Raw genomic sequence first — 22873 nt, 5'->3', positions numbered from 1 at the left:
CTATAGAAATAAAGTCAGTTTTATGAAATTAAACGTAGCATTGTTCAAATATCGTCCAAAAGGTTTTTCTTAAGTGGCTACGCCTCCGCAGCTTGAGGGTCCATCCATTGCATAATACAGTACAACAGTATGTGGTACTAATACTGTGCTATGCTGTATTATGCTGCGTTATGCTGCGTTATGCTGTAATCAGTCACACAGAGGGTGCGGATCAAGTAATAATGGTTCCAGCGCATAAGCAATAATAATAATAATACAGTATCATCCCGATATCCTACACTTTTCTTAGCCTGACAAACACCTTCTGTGGCCTTCGCGCGATCATCACCTCCGTCGCGTCATTGCCGGCAAGCGCTTCGGGAATACCCAACATTTCAAAATGCCACACAAGCAGTGCCACCACCGTCCGTAACTCCACCTGCGCCAGTCTCTTCCCCCAACAGCCGCGTGCGCCGAGCCCAAAAGCCAGCTGGGGCCCAGCAGCGCCGTGGAACTCCGCGCTAGCATCACCCCCGCTACTACGGACGAGCCAGCGCTCCGGATCAAAGGTCCGCAAGTCTTTTGTCTCGTCCCAGCGATCATTCAATTTGGCTGTCTGCGCTGCCGGGCTCCTCTGCGATGCGTCGACGGCTAGAGATGGCGAGAGAAACCCTGGTCCGTTGGATACGAGGAATACCAGACAGCCTTTAGGAATAGGCCGACCCAAGACTGTAGTGTCGCGAATCGCCTGGCGTGTGACCGGGACTGGATTCAGACGCAGTGTCTCCTCGACGAAGGCGTCGAGATATGGCAGTCGTGTCCGACGCAGCTCCTCCGAGGTTGGGGGTCGGTTCTCTGCGACAGCTTGCGCTAGAGCGACATGCAAGGACTCTCTAAGCTTAGCTTGTATGTGCGGGTAGTTGGTGAGGTATTTGACAAGCCAGCCAAGTACGCCGCCCGTGGTGTGGTTGCCAGCGAGCATTTCGCCGAAAAGCTACGATGGAGGGAAAACCTGATCAGCGCAACGTCCCAGACCTGGAGGAGACCATAGAACTCACCTCATCAGCTAGAATGTTAGTCTCGACCTTCAAAGCACGACCCTGCTTCTCTGCCTCCCGCTTCTCCCGCATCAACATGTGCCCAAGAGCGGACCGCACCTCGCCGCCTTGGTACCCCTTAAGCACCTTGCTAATCTGGTCACCGAAAACTTGACTCTTCTGCGAAAACATCTTCTTATACCACGACTGCCTCCTCCACCACCAGAGCGTGAGCCGTGGCACTATGGAGTAAATGTAGCCTTCAACTAATCCCCCCGCCATACGCACCGCGGCGATGAAATCCTCAGCCGGCACCTCCGGGAACGTCACCGGCTCGTCGACATGTCCATCTACCATGTTTTCCGGGATCAGGCGCGTGACCAATTCTATCTGCGGACCTAGACTCGTCCGGTTAAAATTCTCAGCAAACGCGAAGTACAAAATAACGTCCAGCGCGGCACAGTCCAGGTCCGTTTTGACATTGAAGGGCCTCCCGCCCGCCAGGCGCATCTTCGCCTCGAGCAGCCTCACCAGCTCCATGCTCTTATCGTGCACGACCGGCCCCATGACGCCGTGCAGGAAAGACGGCGCCATCAGGTCCTGCATAAGCGCCCTGCTGCTCTTCAAGCGCTCGCCGCGCGTGGTCACCTGCAAGGCCGCGGTGAAGTCGCCCAGGCAGCTGAAGCTGTCGGTAATCAGGGCGGACTTGTCGAAGTCGGCGTTGGGGGCGGGCGCCGTGCGCCGCGTGAGGATGTCGTGCGCCTCGCGGTAGTCGGCGAGCAGGACCCACGGCTTGCCGAACGGACGCACGAAGACCTGGCACAGGGGCACGCCGGCCTTGGTAACCTGCGCGGCGAACCAGGGTCCGAACTCGCCGGTCACGCCCACCGTCCGCGCCATGTCCCGCCAGTCGCCAAGGAGCGATGACGCAGAGGAGGCATTGTAGTAGATGCCCGGAATAGGTTTTGGCAACAGCTGACGGTAGAGAACGTACAGGCTGATAACGAGGAGGGCTGGGATGAGGTACGCCGGTGGTAAGGAGCCAATCAGCGGAATGGCTTCTCCGAAATTCATGATTGTTATGTACTAGGTAGTATCTAAGATAAATTATGAACAGGAGCTCAGTCGTGCTGCCAAACTTGGTTCCGGTAGAAAACTCGCAGACGATAGGATTCCCTTTAGAGCTTCATGTCGCGAGATCGTATCCATTCGAACGAGTCTTAATCCTAATCTCAGCACTTATAATAGGGCTTGAAACCGGATTATGAGCGCACTAACCGCACAACTAGGCATCTTGATGCGAAACCACCTGTAATTTTGCAATTTCTTATCCCTTCTGAGATGTCTTGTACGACATCCTAAAGTGACATTTTCCTAACTCAAGACAACACTGATGTAAATCAATCATTCCACAATGACAGCACTTATGGTGTTTTTAGGTATGCACTTCGCGCATTGTATCCCAATCTGGTGATTTGCATCCAAATGATTAGCAAATAACTGCCCCCAAGGAGCACCTCCGATGGAAGCCCATTCCCGCTATTCGCTCTCCGTGATATTTCACCTAGAGCCTGCAGCATATATGCCATGTAACCTGTAACCTGCTGTCGTATTGTCTATTCCAATGGCTGTAGACTTTTTGATGATGTATCTCTCATGTAGACGGCTTGTTTCCAAGCCTCATCTATTAGATCGGCGATCGTGTCTCGTGGAGAGATAGTGTACCTGTATTCAGCTTCTTCGAGCTTCTTACTATGGCCTATAGTTAGGTATATATATCAACGTGACGAGGCTTCGTCCGTGGTGCAGTGATATCCTTGCAAAACAGGACAATCATCTGTTTATGATGATGATGAAGATGATGATGGGCAGGTAAAAATCTGAGAGGTGTCAAATAGGCCGTCGAGTTCGTTGGTTTGGTGACGAACATAGTTTCTTTAGCAGCCTGCATAGGTAGGTAAGAGATAAAGGCTCCGTTTCGGTGGTGGAGGTGCTTACTGGCGGCTTGCCTGTATTTGAACTGGCACCCAGAACAGTGTATTCGGTACACTGAGCTAGTAGGGTCAGTCCTAAAATATAGGTAGGGAAGCTGTGGTGCAAAACAGGGTCCTGTAACTATGTAAAACATTCTCTAAAGCTGCTTTTTCATTTCTAAGAGACTTGATAAGAGCTGCGGAAGGACGTTGCTTCTGCGGGCTGTTGTGATAAATACACGACCTGTTATTGCGGCGACCCGGGCTGCAGGTCGGCTTGATGGTGTCACATTTGATCTTACGTCTGCGGCAGAACTCACATTCCCGGACCATCTTGGAAAGGGAGCCCTGAGTTCATTGACCAACCATGGTGAGCATTAGCGAATTTTCAACTTATTACAAACGGCCAACTAAACTCTTCAACCAATCAGTTACTCCCCAAGCAACCGCAAAGCTTGTGTTGATGACTACGATTGAAGTCTGTAAGCTAAGCTTAGCTCTTGGATCCTCAACTTTAGGTGGGGCAATGCACTAGGTACACATGTTAAGGAAGTGGTATCGATCGAGGAGGCACGTGACAAATGACTCCAACCATAATTCGGAGTTGCTTAGATCTGACTGCTGGATTCTGACCCCTTCCCCGCATTCACCCCTCAGACTTCCACGGAATATCACATCCCGTCTCAGTCGCCTTTCTCCAAGTCAAAATGTGGGACTCGAACTTGACTTACTTGATAAGGTGACCCTAATGGGCAGATTGGTACGCGCAGCCTAGCAAGCCAACATTCAAGCTGCCACTTGGAGCCGTAGACTCACACTGCCACGTATTTGGGCCAGGAGCCAAGTATCCCTACTCACCAAACAGAAAGTATACCCCTTGTGACGCATCACAAACACAATTATTCACTCTTCGCGACCACCTCGGCTAATGTCAAGCACAAAAGAAAAATCAGTTTATATAAGAGTATGGCTACTTATTTGGAATAAAAGAGGGTCATTTTCCCCGAGTTAACTTTCAATTCTGTTGTATTAACTGACGGAGGTCGGACAGGAATTCTTCCCAAAGAAGCAAAGCACCTGGAAGAGTTAGCATAATCCATGACAGAACAGAATGCCTGGTCTTCTATAGAGTAAGCTTACTGTTCTTCTTCTCTTCATTTGTCAGTGGCCTGTCACCCTTTCCGCATCCTTCGTTGATAAGAGTTCGATTAGTGATCTTTACCGTAACCTCTCGGGAAATCGCCTGGAATAAAGACTTCTTAAACTTTGATTCTACCACTTCCGCTTGCTCCCATACTTTTAGAAGTCTCTTTACATGCCTGTATTCCACTCCATTCGTAGTATCTGGAGACACAGCTTGCTCCTTTTCGAGGTAATTGAGCCATGTAAGCACCAGGTGAACTGTATTTTCCACCAACAAGTTGAATGTCTTGTACCGTGTTATAGTCGTGTAGAAGTCAATCCCTAAAAGGGGAATGTTGCCAAGAGTTGATATCCTATCTATCAACTGGAGCGTGACGTCTGGGGATTTTGCAGCTGAATCACCACCTGCAGTTAGCAATTCCTTTAATAGAAGGTGATTTCCAGTTTGAACGGCTACAACCAGGGCTGTTCTACCCTTTGTGTCTCTTGAATTCAGGTAGTCTGGATTCCTGTAGACGGAGATGATTTGTCGGGCCAACTGATGGTTCAATTTATCGTCACGGAGAGTCTCTTTTATTGCAGCCAACTTATGGAAGATGGTCGAACCCCTCTCCGATTCAAAGAGCACCGGATATAGAGGCTCACGATGAAGAAGGAAATGGACTGCCGGCAGTATATGGCGACTGTTTTCTTCAATGAAGTCTCCTAATACACCTTCCAACATCTTCTCCTTTTTTGCTCCGGGTGATGAAAGGAGGGTGCCCGCTAGATGGAAATCACCGTTCCTAAGTATCCTGATGAAGAGCATCTTGAAGGATTCAGCATAGCGTGAATAAGAGCACCCACGTTGAACCATTTCTTCCACAAGGGTACCAGTCAAGGGCCCGGGGGAACCCAAAGCAAGTGATGTCAAACAAGACGCGTTCTTGTCAGGGTAATGGTTCGTCGGATCAGCTCCAGACTTTAGAAGGAAGAGGATCATTGACTGTGTATTGTGTCCTAAAGAGGCTAATTGAAGAGGATAGATGCCAAACTTGGAATCTGACTGATTTACGTCGGCACCACGCTCTAACAAGTACTCAACCATAGACTCGGAGCCGGAACTTGTAGCAGCAGTTAGTAATTGTGAAACGTGCAGCTTAGGATCCAAGAGCGATATGGTCTTCATCACTTCATCCCTGTATGACGGCCCATACTCGCACCTATCAAGTTAGTTTCTCCTTTGGCACTATTCCCAAATTCAGGGGGCCTCTTACATGCGTTCAAAGTCTGATTGAGCCAAAACCGTAATATAATTTGGGTGAGGAAGCCCAGTATCGCGTATACTGTACCCGGGGATGTTATCGTTTAAAAGTACTGTGAGTGTCTTTGAATCAGCGCGATGAGCAGCCAAGTGGAATGCTGATTCCCTTCCGTCGTATCGAAGGACTTCTTTGGCAATATGACTCTCAGAAAGCCTGTCGTCTCCCCGTGGATCCGCTCCTAATCCAAGCAAATGTTTCACGATGTCTGTTCGTCTTACTGAAGTAGCCCAGTGAAGAGGTGTGCCACTGCAGAATATTTCCTCGCCAAGAAACTGCAAAGGGGGATATCTCAAACACGCCGGTAGAGAGATCGCATGAAGGTCTGCACCAGCTTCCATTAGGATTTGCACAACGTCTGCAACATCTGCCGGGTGAAATGATATGAGGTAATGCAATGGAGCTGTTCCGTAGTCGTTGCATCGAGTTACTGAAGCTCCTATGAGAACTAGGATTCGAGTGGCGTCTAGATTTCCACATCGACAAGCGCAAAGCAATGGTGTTTCATTCCTGAAGTTAAGCCTATTCACTTCTGCGCCATTATCAATCAAGTATTTTATCATGGGTGCGTTGTTAGACACTGCTGCAAAATGCAGCAATGTCCAGCCAAGTTGGTGGAGGTAATTTATAGTCGATCCGGGGTTGTCCATCATCCATTTGTCCACTTGTTGTTGAGAGTTAGCCATGGATGTTAGGCGGGTTGCTTCGGCCTTATCCATGTGAGCTAAAGAAACACCGTACCTGGATTTCTCCTTGGAAATTCGCATACCAACTTCAAATAACGGCCGATTCCGGCTCTCAAGGTCCTCCGCTGCGATAGTCGAACCATTGCAGGTCCCTTCGAATAACCATTCGTCCCAGGGGTGGTCAGAGTCAACATCAGGCTGAACCACACTGTTTATTCTCCAAGCAATCGCCATAGCTCGCTTATCACCGGCCCTCGCTGAGTCTAATAGAGTGCTGATTCCTTTCTGATGGTCACGGAATGTACCTATCCCTAAGAAATAACACAAAGACAGATCCAGTAGCGTCTTTTCCGGGTTAACCTGGCTTTGCGTTGAAAGATCCGTGAATATTTGATGGAGCACTTTACTCGGAAGTACCTCTTTTAGCCTGTGTAAGTCCAGAACCTATACTCATTAGACAATTATCACGTACACAGTAGGAAATGGGAAAACGAACCGAATCCTGTGTCAGGGTAGCTTGACCGATGTATAGTCCCGGTAGGGATTCAAATAGAGAGGCCTCTATCTCGGATGTAGATATCCCTGAATATAACCTCTGTTCCTCTGCAGGCATATTGAGCAGATCTTCGAAGGACCGCACGCGGTCTTGCGGGTTTAGTCTCAGTGTGCCTTTGAACAGAGACTCAAGTGGAGCTATCTGTAATCCTTTTCCGGGAAGAGTAGCAGTAACTCTCATGAGGAACCCATCTCCGACTTCACGCTTCATCTGAGCGATCTTTGGCAGTCTTTCCGAGTGTTTCTCATCAGCTAATTCTTGAAATGCGACATGGTCTTTTGCACAGTCTGGGCGGTCGAACGGACTGCGGCCCTCCAGCATCAAACGCCAAATAAGAAGGCCGTATGAGTATAGATCAGCTCGACCAAGAATATCCATAGACACTCTACCATTACTAATTTCCGGGGCATCCCAAGGAGGAGTGAAGCCCCGAAAGAAAATACTATCTCCCCTTTCTAAACTGTTCATAGCAAATCCAAAGTCCGCAACTTTTGCAATCAACCCGCCTTTGTGATCCGGAAAAACGAGAACGTTCTCGGCTTTAAGGTCGCTGTGTACAATACCGTGTCGGTGGAGCGTAGCCATCCCATTTCCAATATCATTTGTCAATTTCCATTTCGTAACGAACGTTAACGCGAATAACTCGCCCTGAAAGAGATCGTTGAGGGTGCCCAACTCGGCATATTCCATGACAATACAAGGAAGGAGACGGGTGTCAAGATCTGGATCGTTGCTCAGCTTCCACACCAAACCAAAATAGCCTGCCACGTTGGGCGCTGCTCCTAAGGGCTCATGACACAAGACACGAAGCTCCCATGCTATTTCTCGAAGCATTCGAAGCTCACGTTGATCAAGACTTTCTTCTCGGCTGGGCTTGAAAGCCGGGATCTTGATGGCCCGAAGCTTTCCTTGTGGAGAGCTTCCCTCTCGTAATTCATCAGGATACTGATCGACATAAGCAGAGACAACATGGAAAGAAGCGCCGCTTCCAAGACTTCTGGTCATTTGATTCCCAGCAAAGGCTTTGACACCGCTATCTTCGTTGGCCAGGCTTCCGAGGATGGGACGCGGGAACTTCGATATATAATGCACAAAAGACAATAATGAATCTATAGAATAGAGCAAGTTTGTGACTAAAGTTGATGGTCTCAATGGCTCTCCTACTTCTTCCGATGGTGGTATGGTTGCTGGCGAGGATTCGACTACTTGTGAATTGCTCAATGATAATTGCCGCCGATTCATTCGGAGCTCATGGATCACACTAGAGTCTTCCATGTTGATAGTCGTCTCTACAACATCCATAGAATGAGATCACGTCTATGGTAGACATCGTGACTATGTTGCTACGGCGCTTCTATTTATTGCTTCTTGTAAAATATAAAACCATGCTGTGTCATGAACCTGGGAACATAGGTGTGGGTACCTAATGACGTCGTCGTAGTTGCGTAAGAGATATACGGCCAAACAGCCCCTGTTTCCGAGAAATGGCTCGTTTGCTCCTAGCTAGGTAGCTTTGTACCACTCATCCTCACTACTTGACCTATGACAGTTTGGCTGCTATCGTGAATGTGATATCTCGGCAGCTTGCTAAATCTAATGCACACTAAGCTCAAGAAAGATAAGTAGATAGAAGGTCCATGTCATAAGTGTGCCTATATAACGAGCAATTATGTATGTTTGTACGATTAATACATAGAGGTAAAGATAAAGACATGCTTTTTTGCGTCGCAATATTGAAAGGCTGTTGCGGTGGTGGCCTTCAGAAAGAGGTCCCTTTATGACATGACATGTGTCAGGGGCATAAGTGGAGCAGGCCTAGAAGGAGGTCCTGCGGACCTCCTGCGGACCTCCTGCTAGGCAAGCGCAAGTTAGCAAGGTATAAGAAGGGGGCTTCGCCCCTTTTAACCTTAAAAGAAGTAGCGTTATTAGTTCATTTTATATTTATTATATATTAATAATGGTTACGTTGTTTTTTTATATTTATTTTATACTTAATTTAAGGATTTATTATTAATAAAATAATGTTTTATATTTATTAATGTAAATTATTTATTTAAAAAATTTAATTATTTATAATTTAAAAAAATAATTACGTAAATTAAATAATAAAATAAAACTTTATATAAATAAATTAATAAAAAAAAAAAATCTTTTTATATTATTAATTAATAATTAAATAATAATAATTTATTTATAAATATAATAAAATTATTTAAAAAAAATATAAATATAATAATTTTTTTATTAAATATTAATTTAATATTTAAAAAAAATATTAATAAAAAAATTAAATATTTTAAGGTTATAAATTATAAAAAATGTAAAATTAAAAAGTTTAAAGTTTTAAAAATAAAATAATTTTATAATATTAATATTAATTTTAAATTATAATTTTAAAAAAAATAAAATTATAATAAAAGTTTTATTAAAATTAAATTATTTTTATTAAATATTTAATATAAAAAAGAAAAAAAAATAATAATATAAAATTTACGATTTTTTTTAAAAGCTTAAAAATATATTTTAATTTAAATTATTATAATATAAATTAACGAAAAGTTTTATTTATTATTATATATTTAATAAAGAAAATTTAATAATATTAATATTATTTTTTTATTAAATTATATAAAAATTTTAATAATATGTTTTAAATTAAAATAAAATAATAATTCCGGAATTTTATAAGAAATAAAAATATACGCGTATTAAAAGTTTTTATAATGTTATAAGATTTATATTAAAGGTTTAATAAATTATTTAATGTTTTTTTAAAAAAATTTAAAACTTTAAAAATTAAAGATTTTAAAGTTTATTCCGAAAAATTAAAAATTATAAATTTATTAATGAAATTAATATTAAAGTTAAGGAATAAATATATTAAAGGTTTTATTTTTAAAATATGCGGTAAATTTAAAAATAAAATTAAATTATTTAAAATAATTTTATAATTTTAACGTAAAGTTATAATTTTTTTATAAAAATTTAATAAAAAAAAAAAAAAATTAAATAAAAAAAAAAACTTTTATTTAAATTAATAATAATTTAATAATTTTAATTTATTTAAAATTAAAAAAAAAATATAAAATAAAAAAAATTTAATGAAATTTTAATAATAAATTTTATTTATATAAAATAATTTATATTATATATTTTATATTATAAAATTAAATATAAATAAATTAATTATTTTAAAATGTAATATTTTAAATATTAAATTTATAATTATTACGTTAATAAATGTTTATAAGTTAATAATAATTTTATAATAAATTTAAATAAAATATTATTAAGCGCGAAATTAATTTAAAATTTATAATAAGGAAATAATATTTTTTAATTATATTTTAAAATAATAATAAAATTATAATTTAAAAGAATATAAATTAAATTAAAAATTTTAATAAATATTAATTTAAATTATAATATAATAAAAAATAATTACGTATTAATTATAATATAATAAGATTTTTAATTAAAAAAAATAATAAATAAAGTTTTTAAAAACGGACGTATATTAATATAGTTTTATTTATTAATAAAAGTAAAAAATATTTATAATATATAATAATAAATTAAATATAAAGTAAATGTTATGAAATATAATATTAAATATAATGTATGTTTTAAAATGTTATAAATTAAAAATATAAACGTAATATTATAAAAGGGTATAATAAAATGATTTTATGAATTATAAAAAAGTAATATTATTTTAATAAATAATAAAAAAAAAATTAAAAAAGTTATATATAAAAATAAAAAAATAATAATTATAATAATTATAAAAATTTAAAAAAAATATTAATTTAAAAGTAATTATTTTTATTTAAAAATATTAATAAATTAATAATAAATTTTATATTAATTAAATATTATAATTTATAAAAAATATTTAATATAATTAAAGTTTTTATTTTTATTAATTATTAAAATTAAGATTATTTAATTAAGTTAAAAAAAAAGAAAAAACCTTTTTTTAAATTTATATATTTATTAATAAAAAAAAAATTTAAAATATTTAAAAATTATATTATAAATATATTAAAAAATAATTAAATTAAATTTTTTAAAAATTTAATAAGTTTTTTAATTTTATTTATATTTAAAATTAACGGGAAGTTACGTTTTTATATAAATTATTAAATATTAAATAAAATAATTAAAAAAGATTATATTATATTATTTTTAATAAATAAAATATTAAATTAATTAATAAAAGTTAAATGTTTTATAAAATTAAATTTAAAAAATATGTATTATTAATTATATATTAAAAAAAAAGATAAATGAAAAACGGTGTTTTATATTAAATATAATTATTTCGAATATTTAATAATGTTTTTTAATTTATTTAATATTTTTATATTTTTTTAATAATATATTAATATAATATTTAATAAGTTAATTAATATAATATATATTATATATTTTAATAATATTTTAATATATTTTAATAATTTAATAAAATATATATAATATATTTATAATATTTTAGAAAAATTTAAAAAATAAAAATTATACGTTAATTTAAAAAAATGTAAGTTTAATAATAATAAAGTTATATTTTTAAACTTTATAATTATTTTTAATGGGATTAAAATGAAATGAAATAAAATAAAAGTTATTTTAAATTAATTAAAATTTTATAATATTTATAATATATAAATATTCTTTAATTTTATAAAATTTTATAAACGGTTTATTAAAAAATATTTAAAAATAATAACATTTTTAATTAATTTACTTAAAAGGAAGTAATTAATTTATTTTAATTTAAATTTAATTATTTTAAAAGTTTTTAATAAATTTAAGTTTATATTTTTTAAAACTTTAATTTTTAAATATTTTAATATATAATTATTTACCCGCGTAAAAATAAATGTTTTAAAATAAATTATAAAAGTAATATTATTATAATATTATAATATAATATGGTATTTTATTATTTATATATTTAAAAAATTAAAAAAAGTTAAAATTAATTATATAACATTAAATACGGAAATATTTATAATAATAAATGTATTTAAAAAATAACGGTATTATTTTAATTATTTTAATAAAATAATTATTATAATAATTAATTATTTAAATTTATAATATATAATAAAAAAATTTAAATTAAATAATAAATAAATAAAATAAATTAAAATTTTAATAAATTTTAATTTTTAAATTATTTATAAATTAAATAATTTAAATTTTATTAATAATATGTTATATTATCTTAATTATAAAAACGTAAAAAGGAAAAATAAAGTTTATAAAAAAGTTTTATTAAAGTTTTAAAAATTATTTTAAAATAATTAAAAAAGTAATAATATAATAATTAATAATTTAAAAGTGTTAATTTTAAAAATAAATATAAATTTATATATTATATTATTTATTAAATTAAAAATAATAAATATTTTATTAAGGTTTTTAAAATGTTTTAAAAATAATTAAATAATTATTTTATTATTATTATTAAAATAATTTATAAAATAATATAAAAAAGTATATAAAATTTTACGTGGTATATTAACATATAAAAGTAAAAAAACATTTACCGTATAAAAAATTAAATTTATTATTAATCCTTAATAATTTTAATAAGAAATTATTAATGGATTTTATTATAAATTTATTAAATTTTATAATAAAATATAATTAATATTATAATAATATCCTTATTATAATAAATAAATTTTTTAAATATATTTAATATTTAATAATTAATAAAAAGTTAATTATTATTAAATTTATAAATATATTTATTAATAAAATTTTTTTTTATATAAAATTATTTAAAAGAATTATTTCGGATAAAAGGTTATTATTTATTAATAAATTTTAAATAATTTTATATTACCGGTTAATAATAAAATAATAATTAAATATAATATTTTATTTATAAATAAATAAGTAAATTAAAAAATAAAATTAAAACCTAGAATATTATTTATATATTTTTTATAATTATAAATAAAATAATTAAATTAAAAAATTATTAATAATAAAATGAGTTTATAATATATTTTATTATTTAATTTATTATTAAATTTTAATTTATTTATTTTTAAGATTTTATTTAAAAAGTTTTTACGATTTAATAATTAAATAATTAAAAAAAAACGTAAAAAAAGTATTTAAAAAAATTAAAACTTTAATAAAGGATAAAAAAATAATAATTAATTTATTATAAAAATTTAATAAATTATATGCGAAATAATATAATTAAAATAAAATAAAAAAACGTTTTAATATAAATAATAAAGTATTAATTTTAATAAAATATATTAATTAATAACGTTTTAATAAAAAATTATTAAATAAATATTTAAAATTATATTTAATTATTTAAATTATTAAATAATATAATATAATTTATAAAATTAAGTTTTTATTATATTTTAAAATATATAACGTATTTAACGTTTTAAGTTTAAAATTATATATATATAAAAAAAATAAACTTTTTATTAAATAATAAATAAACTTTAATAATAATAATATTTATAAAGTAAATACGATTTTAAATTATAAAGGAAAAAGAAAAAATAAATAATATAAAATATATTAAATAAATTATATAAGTGACGATAATTTTTAAAAATATGTTAATAATATGGTAAATAATATTAAATAAAATTATAAAAAATAATTACGGGAAAATAAAAAAAAAACTTTAAAAAAATAAGTAATAAATTAATAAATAAATTAAACGAAGATTATATACCGGCATTATTAAATATTTTAAATAAACTTTTTAACTTAATAACTTTAAGAAAATTAATTTTTTTAATAAAATTATTTTTTATTATAATAATTTTTATAATTAAACGGAATTAATAAATTTTATTATTAATATAAGTTATAATTTTTTAAATAATAATAAATAATTTTAATTATTTTTTATTATATTAAATTTTAATATATTTAAATTTAATAACTTTTTTTTTATAATTAAAAACTTTTTTATAATAATGTTTAAAAACTTTTATTTTATTAAAATTATTATTGTTTTTAAAAAATTAAAAGGATTTTTTAAAGGTATATTAATTACATTTTATAATTAATTAATAAAATGTTAATAAATTAATAAAAAAAGAAAATTAATATAATAATTTATAAAATAAATATTTAAATTAATTATTATTATAATTTAAATAACATTAATTTAATTTTAATAAATATATTTTAATTATTTATTAATTAATATATAATAATTTAAGAAATAAAAATTTATTTATTTTAATATATAATTTATTATTTTTAAAATATTATTAATATTTAATAAAATTATTTATAAGCGGTTAATAAATGAATTAAAAAATTAATAAAAAAAAATATTTATTATAAGTTTTTTTATAATAAAAGTTTAAGTTTTTAATATATTAAATAATAAGAAAATAATAATAATATTAATAAAATAAATTTTAATTAATTATTTTAATAAATTTTATACGTTTATAAAAATATTTAAAAAAAATGTTAATAAATAATTAAAGAATTATATATATAAAAAAAAATAATAATAAATAAATAAAACTTAAAGAATTAAAATAATTATATTAATTATATGGAATTTATAAAAAAAAAAACCTTTAATAATAAAATATTTATTTAATAAAATATATTTAATATATATTTATTTAAAGTATATTAAAATTAATTATTATTATTAATTAAAATTTACGTTTAAAGAATTTTAATTTTTTAAGTTATTAAATTAAAATTAATTATTAATAAAAATAAAGTTATTAATATATAATTATTTAATTTTTTTAATAATTTTTAATAATTTTTTAATAATTTTTAATTTTAATTTAATAATTTTTAAAAGTTTTATAATAATTTTAAAAGTTTTTAATTATTTATTAATAATATAAAAAAAGCCGGTTTAAAAAAATATAATAAAAAAAAACTTAACGTTAAAAAACTTAATTTTAAAAAAATTAATATTAATAAAATTAATAAAATTAATAATGTTAAAAAAATTAAGGAAAATATTAATAACGGGAATAAATTAAAGTTTAATTATAAAAATAAGTTTTATTAAAATTATAAATATAAATTAAATAATAAGTTTAAAAAATAATTACGAATTAATAATTAATCCGGCGGGTACCGCGATAAAATAAATTAATTTATATAAATAAATATAAAAAAAATAATAAATATTTTAATTATTATATTATATAATATTTTATTTAAATTATAAATTATAAATAAGGAAAAAACTTTTATAATTAATATTATATATAATAAAAACTTATAATAATATTATAAAAATAAATAACGTAAATTATAATTTAAAAATTATTAATTTAAAAAAAAAATATAATGGCGGTAAAATTATTTATGGTTTTTAAAAAAAAAGAAAATTAAAACTAAATAATAATTTAATAATTAAAAAATTTATAAAAAAATTAAATAATTTTTTAAAGTTATTAAAAATATTTAATAAAAATTATTATTAATTAATATAACGATTAATTTTTTTATAAAATAATAAATTAATTATTTTTTTTTAAACTTTAAAATAAATAAAAAATTTATTAATTTTATTAAAATAATAAATAATAATTTATAATAATTTAATAATAAATTTTTAAATTAATATAATATATTTAAAATATTTTTTATTTTTTAAGAATTTATATTTTAAATATTATATAAATAATAATTAAAAGATATTTTTATAATATTATATTTTTTTTTAATATTTTAATTATAATTTAATAATAATGTAATAAAAAAATTATAAAGAATAAATTTTAATGTAAAATGTTTTTTTAAATTTAATTAAAGCGGTGTTATTTTATTAATAAAAAATTAATAAAAAATAATTAAAAAAATAATAAAAAGTTTATAATAATATATTTATAATTATTTTTAATATAAATAATATATTTATTAAATATAATTATAAAAATTTTTTTTTAATTATAAAATAATAATAAAATAATAATAAAAATATATATTATATAATAAAATAATTTTTAATAAAATTAAAATTAATTTTATTAATTTTTTAATTAATTAAATAAAAAAAATATTAATTATAAAATATATTTATATAAATATTTTTATTTTTATTATTAAATTAATTATTATTAATATAAAGTTTATAAAGTTTATTTTTTTTTAAATTTTAAATAAAATTATAATATAATAATATAATAAATTTAATTTAATTTAAATAAAGTTTTAAAATAACTTATAATAATTTAATTAAAGTTTAAAATTTACGAAAATAAAATATTATAAAAATTAATATTTAATTAAATATAAAATAATTAAAATAAAAGAAAAATTAAAAAAAAAAAAAATAAAAATTAAATTAAAAATAATAAAAAAATATTTATATAATTAAATTAATAAAAGTTAAAAAAAAAAAAAAAAACATAAATAACGTATAAATTTATATAAATTATATTATATTATTATTATTAAAATAATTATATACGAAATTTTAAAAAATTATAATTTTAATTTTATTAAAAATCCGAAACGGGAAATAATTTTTATTAATTTTAAGGACGGGATTATAAAAAAAAAAAAAAAATTTATTAAAAATATAAATAAAATAAATTTAAAAAAAAATTTTATAAATTTTTTATAAATTTTTTATTAAATAAACGTAAATTAATAAAATATAAAAAAAAAGTTTTATTTTTTTTAATTTTAAAAAAAATAACGTTATTAATTTATTTTATATTTATTATATATTAATAATAATTATATTATTTTTTTACATTTATTTTACGTTTAATTTAAAAATTTATTATTAATAACATGTTAATTAATCGTATAAAAAAAATATATACTTTATATAAGTTATAAGTTCCATTAATTATCGGGTTTTAATTAACTTAATCATTGTTAATTTATTACGTATTCGCCTCGAATTAAAAATGCAATTCCATTACAAGCACTGAATGTGAAAGGGCGGTGAAATATTACGTGATATGATATGTAATAATTTATATTAATTATCACTTTGATGAACCAAGAAATGATCGGTAATCCGTAAATGACGCTGCGCTATTACTGGATATACTTAACACTGTGTTACTATTCCTCTTCCCGCCAAAAATGACTCGCCATTTATTCCTTATAAGCCATCTCAGGCGTTGTTGAAATAGACGCACGTTATGAGTATCATTGCTGTATAGGTAGGTACCTATTAGAAGGCTAAGTTGCTAGAACTAGGTACTGGCTCGTAGTAGTATATTCTATACCCCTAAGATACAGGGCGTAGACTCCCAGCCACCTAATAATCCAGCAGGTGCCAGATTACCACCTCTCGGGGCGTCAGGAAAAGCAGTGCTCCGTGATGGATGTCATACATAGAGTGAATGGTAGGTAGCAGTGTAGTATTAGTGAACTATTAACGCTTGCCCTTCGAAGCACCTTCGAGGGTGCTGCGCACCATAAGTACCTAGGTAGGTATATATAATCTACCCTAGTCTCGTATTATACCTAATCGGACTAGTGCATATTGTCCCCTGACAGTAGAACCCCTTTACTTCTCTACCTAAAAAGAACCGAACTGGATGTGATTAGACTGCTAACAAACCAAAAGCTATTGTCGATTAGGCGTCTCTTAGTATATTCTGAAGGTGTACCCCAAAATTCTTGTTGTGATTTGAAATGGATATCGGCAACACGCAGTCTCTTGTGGATCCTGTTAATAAGAAGTTGAAGGGACATTTTGAACGAGATCGGCAGAGCGACTACGACTGCGTGGAAGTCATGCTGATATATTGGGAAAAAAGTGATAATAAGGGATTTATGGAGGAAGCTGAGGAGTTGAAGAAACTCTTTCGAGACAAATTCAATTATCCGGTAACACTTTTTGCGATCCCATCCGACAATTCTCACTTAGCACTAGATACAGCCCTAGGGAACTTCCTTAGAACGTTGATCCGCCCAAGGTCTTTAGGTATCATTCACTATGGTGGCCATGGAGATTCTGATCTCGAGGGAAAGCGAGAAAGAAGAAGCGTTTGGGCGAGTCACGGGGATATCGGAGTTGCCGATGAAAGATTTGTGACATGGTCCGACATCCAACCTAAACTTCGACATGTGGAAGCTGATATTCTACTTTTACTCGACTGTTGCTTTGCAGCTCAGACCGCTAGAATCACTGATCGAATCATTCCTGAGAATGTTGAACTGTTGGCTGCGTGTGCCATGAACTTAACTACTCCAGGGCCTGACTGGGCATCCCAAACATTCACGAAGGGGTTTATCAAAGAAGTTGAACACACCTTGGGTCATCAGAAGCCAATTGTTATAAAAGAAATCCACCACCGGCTCTCAAAAGGCGACCGCAAGCTTATACAGACTCCTATCCATTTCAGTATGGCTAAGAACAAATCAATACGCCTGGATCCTATTCAAACCCAGTCAACCCATACAATAGTGACTCCGCAAGCCTTCTTGACACTCCAAATGGCGCTGAGCTGCGCACCGTCAGAACGCCTTCTAAATGATATCACATCATGGCTTATGGTAGATGCTCCCAGGGATATCTCGGGTATTGAAGTCACCGATCTTGTCGAACGAGCATTGAGACTGAGAAATTACGTCGGCCAGCATTCACACCACGAGAACTCGGTGCTCCAAATGGCAAACCTGCAGGAAGAATCGCAAGTCGAAATTTCTGGTGCTTGGGATGGTTTCCTTTACCGCCTAGGTAGTTCACTCCAGACTATGGTATCTGGAATTCGGTCTTCAGTTGCTAACCGCCTTTCAACTCTGAACCGTCATTCTCCCGCTTCTGATGTGGAATATGACAAGGTTATTCAGTTTCTAAAGGACTTCAATGATAACATAGCCACGGTACAGAAGGTCGTCGAAAGGAATATCCTCCTTGCGCCTCAACTATTTGATGAAGAAATTTTAGAAATGAGCATAGGTGATCCTGCAATGGGAGACATGGGCCTTGCAGAAGCTTTGGCAGTCCGTCTTACCGAGTGCGTCAAAGTCGTTCCACGGCCAACCGTCATGGGACAGACCTTGGAGGTTTCCTCTACCGGCCTGGGTAATGTGTTTCAGACATTGAGTCTAGAAAACCATTCTGATCTCGGGAGAATACTCGTTGAGTATAAATACTTCGACAATGACGCTGAACATAACGTAGTCTCTGCGAATAAAAGACGAATAGAACGACTGGTTTCAGCTCTACAAAAGGCCAACGTAAACCGGTTCCATACCCCAAAATGTTTGGGCTGCAGGCCAGATGAGAGTCATAGTCGTTACGGTATGATATTCGCGAATCCAAGGCCTCTGGGTCCCGATCCCGTCACTCTTTACAATATTCTTCAGAGCCACAACACTAGGGAAAGAAGGAAGGACTACCCTCGTCCAAGTTTGGGGCAAAGATTTGTCCTTGCCTTGACAATTGGCCAGGCCCTCATGCAATGGCATATGGCCGGTTGGGTTCATCAAGGCATCGCAAGTTACAATGCGTTGCTTTTCAGAGATCAAAGTGGTGGTGTTGATTACGAACTACCTTACTTGTTTGGCTTTGGTTATACCAGAGAATACGACTACACTTCTCTTATACCGACTCAGCCAGGCAGGGGAACTACGGTGTATGATGTATACAAGCACCCGGATCGCCAGGGTTATCCTCCGCTGAAGTCACACACGAGATACCATGACATCTACTCCTTCGGCCTCTTACTGGTCGAGATCGCGCTATGGACGCCAATTGAGGATTCTTTCAAGAGTACAATCAACTTAAAAGGCCCCAGTAAAATTCGGGAAGAAGCACTGAAGAAAGTAAAAGGTGTTATACGTCACGAGATGGGTCTTGCCTATGAAACCGCCACGCTGGTTTGTTTGGAAGGTGACTTCGGTATTGAGCAGGATGATCCAACCGGTTCAAAGCTCACCCGACGGTTTGAGCAGCGAGTAATTGAAAGACTTGAAGTGGGGAAAAACATAGACAGAGTAAATTTTCCATTATATTAATGTCTTGAGGGTTATTTAGACCATCCACATATGACTATTGCGGTGTTACGCTAGTGTTAATAAATTCTCTGCGACCTCTGCGCCACCATTTGCTTTCTCTCCATTTTCAAGGCAAAGAGTATAGATCTGGGGCCTCAGAACGGACTCGATAAGAAACGGACCTTGGAGGGCCCGTCCAGTTTGGAGGTAAACTCTGTCATTAGGCCGGAACTTGCTTTTCTAGCTTGTGTAAGCGCGAGCTCGTAATATGTAGATTTCAAACTCACCAGACCCGTTTTATCGATTCGAGGGCGCCCACCATCGTCATAATTATATCCCTCAGCGCTGCTAGATGTTTTGTTCGACCTAATAGGGTACATTAGTATATTCACAGTCATGTGAATAAAGAAATGATGCTTACCACCCTGACATGATAGTATTTCTCTGCTTCCAAAGTACTAGCGGACGTTGGATATTTTGAGATCTTGTATGGCTTCTAGGCTACTTTCTAGGTAGGTATGGAATTAGTTGGCCGAATTATTGACCCGCGAAACCTACTTATTTGAGATATTTCTATACTTACTCGCCTCACTTTGGCTTGATCGTAGAGACCGGTCTAGATTGATGTAGCCTGCTTCAGTGAACTTTGAATCACATGTTGAGACGCGGGATTTTCTGAAATTTTGCTGTAGTGATACATACTAGGCTTAAACCACACGAAAGATTAAGTAGGTAAGCGAATAGAGTACCTATTCATTTTACAAGCATATCTACTAAGTATTTAGCAAGCAAGTATCCATGGATGTATGTTTTTTACGATGACGTTAGACCTATAAGATATGTAGGTACCTAGATTGCCTTTAAAAAATAAGGCTCTTGTAGTTGTAGGTAGTCGTCAGGAAGATATCAGGTGTTTCCTGTGAGGCACATATACGGTTAACCCCCTGCTATCAACGAGGCAGTGTGATTTAGGCTGACTTGCGCCAATTTCTGTTTTTCCTTTTCGGATGCATTCTGCACATGATATTTGTACGTGGTTTAGTGCCATTCGATGCCTGTTATGCTTGAGGGTTACGTTGAGCCTTGCTCACTTACGCACAATTCGTCACGCCTAGAGCCTGCTTGTAATCCGTATTTCGCCGATATTATGCGAAGCCCCTCTCCGGCAGTTGAGCTTCTTATTTATCGGACCCCAATCTAATACCCGGGAAGTTGATCTGAGCAGTAAAATTGATCAAACCAACTATAAACATTAGGAGTCAAGTTGTGAGAACAAGTGGTACAGGTCTAGCTAGGAACAAAGGAATCTTTTCCAGGCAAAGTAGGCTGTTTGGCCGTGCATCTCTAGTTCTAGGATGCGCAACACCCTCGAAAGTGCTTCGAAGGGCAAGCGTTAGTAGTTCACTATCTTACAATACTACCTAGCATTCACTCTATGTATGACATCCATCAGAGGAACACTATTTTCCTGACTAAGGTCGTGTTTTTACATTTCGATTCCAATGGCAACTAGCCCGAGACAAGCTCCAGGGCATAAAATTTCACGTTAGTATCTCGCTCAGTTACTGGGGCTAGACTTATTAGTGCTTTAGTCAACGAGTTTCGGTCTGGCTACCCCCAATATGCAGCTCTCCTCAGCAGTCACCCGTCTTTTCACAACTTCCGTCGATTTTGCAGAGTTCGCATGCGCCTTCTTCTTGCCAAGCAAGATGAGGTTGCTGCACTTGAGAGCTCCCTGGATCGTATAGATGAAAATGAAAACCGGGCTCTTTTTCTTGGCTGTTTACGCCGGGATGCCAATCAAGAAAGACAGCAGGCATTGCAACAACTCATGTTGACGCTTGCTGAGTACGGTGAACCATTATCAAATGATGACATTGGTGAAGGCTCAGCTTACGAGTCAAATAGATAAAATGTTAGAAAACAGTCGCCGAGTTTTATCGATGCCAGACCCACCGTATCGGGAGATCCAAAACTTAAAGAATTGGGTTGACGGCACTGCTTGTCTCAGTCGTCATGAAACAGAATATCTAGAAATAGGCCACGACCTTGCCAATTTGAGTGGAACCGAGGATAGTGCCATAACGTCCATGGAGTCGGTTGTAGAGGATTGCAAGTTTTGGCTCGATCATCTCATTAGAAAGGTAAATAGTCTTGATCTTGCCTCTAGAATGCATCTAATGAATTACAGTTCGCCCCAAACTCCACCCAGATGACGACGCAATCCGAGAATATTCTCATTCTTAACCCTCAATTACAAAGACTTAGCCGAGCTGTGACCATTGGATTCGCGACAATTACTATCCTAGCTCCAACATTGGTACTGCCGAATATTTCTAGCATGGGGGGACGTATGGTTATGAACGTCATTTCAACAGCGATTCTTCTCTCCGTGATATCCTTCTTTACAAGAGCAAGAACAGTTGAAGTGTTTGCCTCAGGAGCAAGGTGATTTACCACTAATAATTATAGTTGATCTAAGCTAATGAAATTGTTTCAGTTATGCTGCCGTCTTAGTTGCCTTTACCGCCAGTAATATTAACACTAGTGGTTGTTGTCCGTAGTGGTAGATTCCCCAATATTCTAGTTGATCTGGTTATAAGAGAGGTGTGAGGACCTGGGTACCTAGGTAGCGATGTCAGAGATTGGTAGACACAATGTGGCACATGCTGGCTATGGAACAAATGGGTAGTTAACATGTAAGGAACTGCATCCCAGATGGCTGCAGTTCTGGTTTATGTGACAAACTCTCTTGTTATTTCCTATCTTACTGACTCTATAAGCAGGTTACTTACTGAGGTTTCTTGATTTCAAAGTAGCAATAGTTCAAGAACAACTCATTAGTATAACCGCCAGAGAAATTCCAGGCTACTCTCACTCCATTCCAAAGAGTGAATAAAGTCATAAACTGATAGCTTAGGAAGCTAGCAACTTTGTGGCCAGATCCGAAGCGGAGGCGGAGATTGAGGCGAGGAAGAGCAGTTGGCTCTGACGACGAAACCAACAGTGAAAAAGTTGGGAAGCTGAGCTATATGAGAGCAAGGGATCAAGCAAGGGAGCCAACGTTGGAAGCCCGGGCCGCATGGCACCGTTGGGAAAGTGTTGTGTTGGCTTTGTAGCCATACCATACCTATATAAAACACTCCTACATAACATTCTGTTGTACGTGAGTTACAGGTAATAGAATTTCAGGATTGAGTTATAATTTCACTGCGTTGCAAAGTTGACGGAATTGAGTGAGGAA

General features: G+C 32.5%; 6 protein-coding genes across 6 annotated transcripts; 2 read left to right on the top strand and 4 right to left on the bottom strand.

Moving 5' to 3' along the window:
* Window positions 1-259: 259 nt before the first annotated feature.
* Window positions 260-2265, bottom strand: F4807DRAFT_392947 (cytochrome P450). The gene is made up of 2 exons (XM_047995917.1): window positions 1038-2265; window positions 260-973 (listed from the first exon to the last, which is right to left on the bottom strand). The coding sequence occupies exons 1-2, from the start codon at window positions 2088-2090 to the stop codon at window positions 275-277; spliced, it is 1752 nt and encodes a 583-aa protein (XP_047856057.1). The 5' UTR covers window positions 2091-2265; the 3' UTR covers window positions 260-274.
* A 608-nt stretch (window positions 2266-2873) lies between these two features.
* Window positions 2874-3591, bottom strand: F4807DRAFT_418085 (uncharacterized protein). The gene has a single exon (XM_047997287.1). It carries the CDS (start codon window positions 3320-3322, stop codon window positions 3086-3088), a length of 237 nt encoding a protein of 78 aa, XP_047856056.1. The 5' UTR covers window positions 3323-3591; the 3' UTR covers window positions 2874-3085.
* Window positions 3592-3628: 37 nt separating this feature from the next.
* Window positions 3629-7950, bottom strand: F4807DRAFT_472991 (uncharacterized protein; the record flags this gene model as incomplete). Its single annotated transcript, XM_048003062.1, has 4 exons — window positions 3629-4066; window positions 4130-5334; window positions 5389-6563; window positions 6616-7950. The coding sequence occupies 4 exons, from the start codon at window positions 7948-7950 to the stop codon at window positions 4005-4007; spliced, it is 3777 nt and encodes a 1258-aa protein (XP_047856055.1). The 3' UTR covers window positions 3629-4004.
* Window positions 7951-17319: 9369 nt separating this feature from the next.
* F4807DRAFT_472988 (uncharacterized protein) lies at window positions 17320-19717 on the top strand (the record flags this gene model as incomplete). The annotated part of the gene is made up of 3 exons (XM_048003060.1): window positions 17320-18387; window positions 18472-18776; window positions 18909-19717. 3 exons carry the CDS (start codon window positions 17320-17322, stop codon window positions 19648-19650), a joined length of 2115 nt encoding a protein of 704 aa, XP_047856054.1. The 3' UTR covers window positions 19651-19717.
* On the bottom strand, window positions 19626-20478 carry F4807DRAFT_418081 (uncharacterized protein). Its single transcript, XM_047997286.1, has 4 exons — window positions 20213-20478; window positions 20051-20137; window positions 19917-19995; window positions 19626-19869 (listed from the first exon to the last, which is right to left on the bottom strand). The coding sequence occupies exons 2-4, from the start codon at window positions 20059-20061 to the stop codon at window positions 19696-19698; spliced, it is 264 nt and encodes an 87-aa protein (XP_047856053.1). The 5' UTR covers window positions 20062-20137; window positions 20213-20478; the 3' UTR covers window positions 19626-19695.
* A 355-nt stretch (window positions 20479-20833) lies between these two features.
* Window positions 20834-22369, top strand: F4807DRAFT_392874 (uncharacterized protein). Its single transcript, XM_047995916.1, has 5 exons — window positions 20834-21174; window positions 21222-21482; window positions 21538-21773; window positions 21821-22077; window positions 22130-22369. The coding sequence occupies exons 1-5, from the start codon at window positions 21132-21134 to the stop codon at window positions 22191-22193; spliced, it is 861 nt and encodes a 286-aa protein (XP_047856052.1). The 5' UTR covers window positions 20834-21131; the 3' UTR covers window positions 22194-22369.
* The last annotated feature ends 504 nt before the right edge of the window (window positions 22370-22873 follow it).

Source organism: Annulohypoxylon truncatum (genome assembly GCF_022578515.1).
Source record: "Annulohypoxylon truncatum strain CBS 140777 unplaced genomic scaffold F4807scaffold_9, whole genome shotgun sequence".
Classification (NCBI taxonomy): Eukaryota; Fungi; Ascomycota; class Sordariomycetes; order Xylariales; family Hypoxylaceae; genus Annulohypoxylon; species Annulohypoxylon truncatum.
Note: the sequence above shows the minus strand (reverse complement) of the source record. Positions and strands in the feature narration are given on the sequence as shown.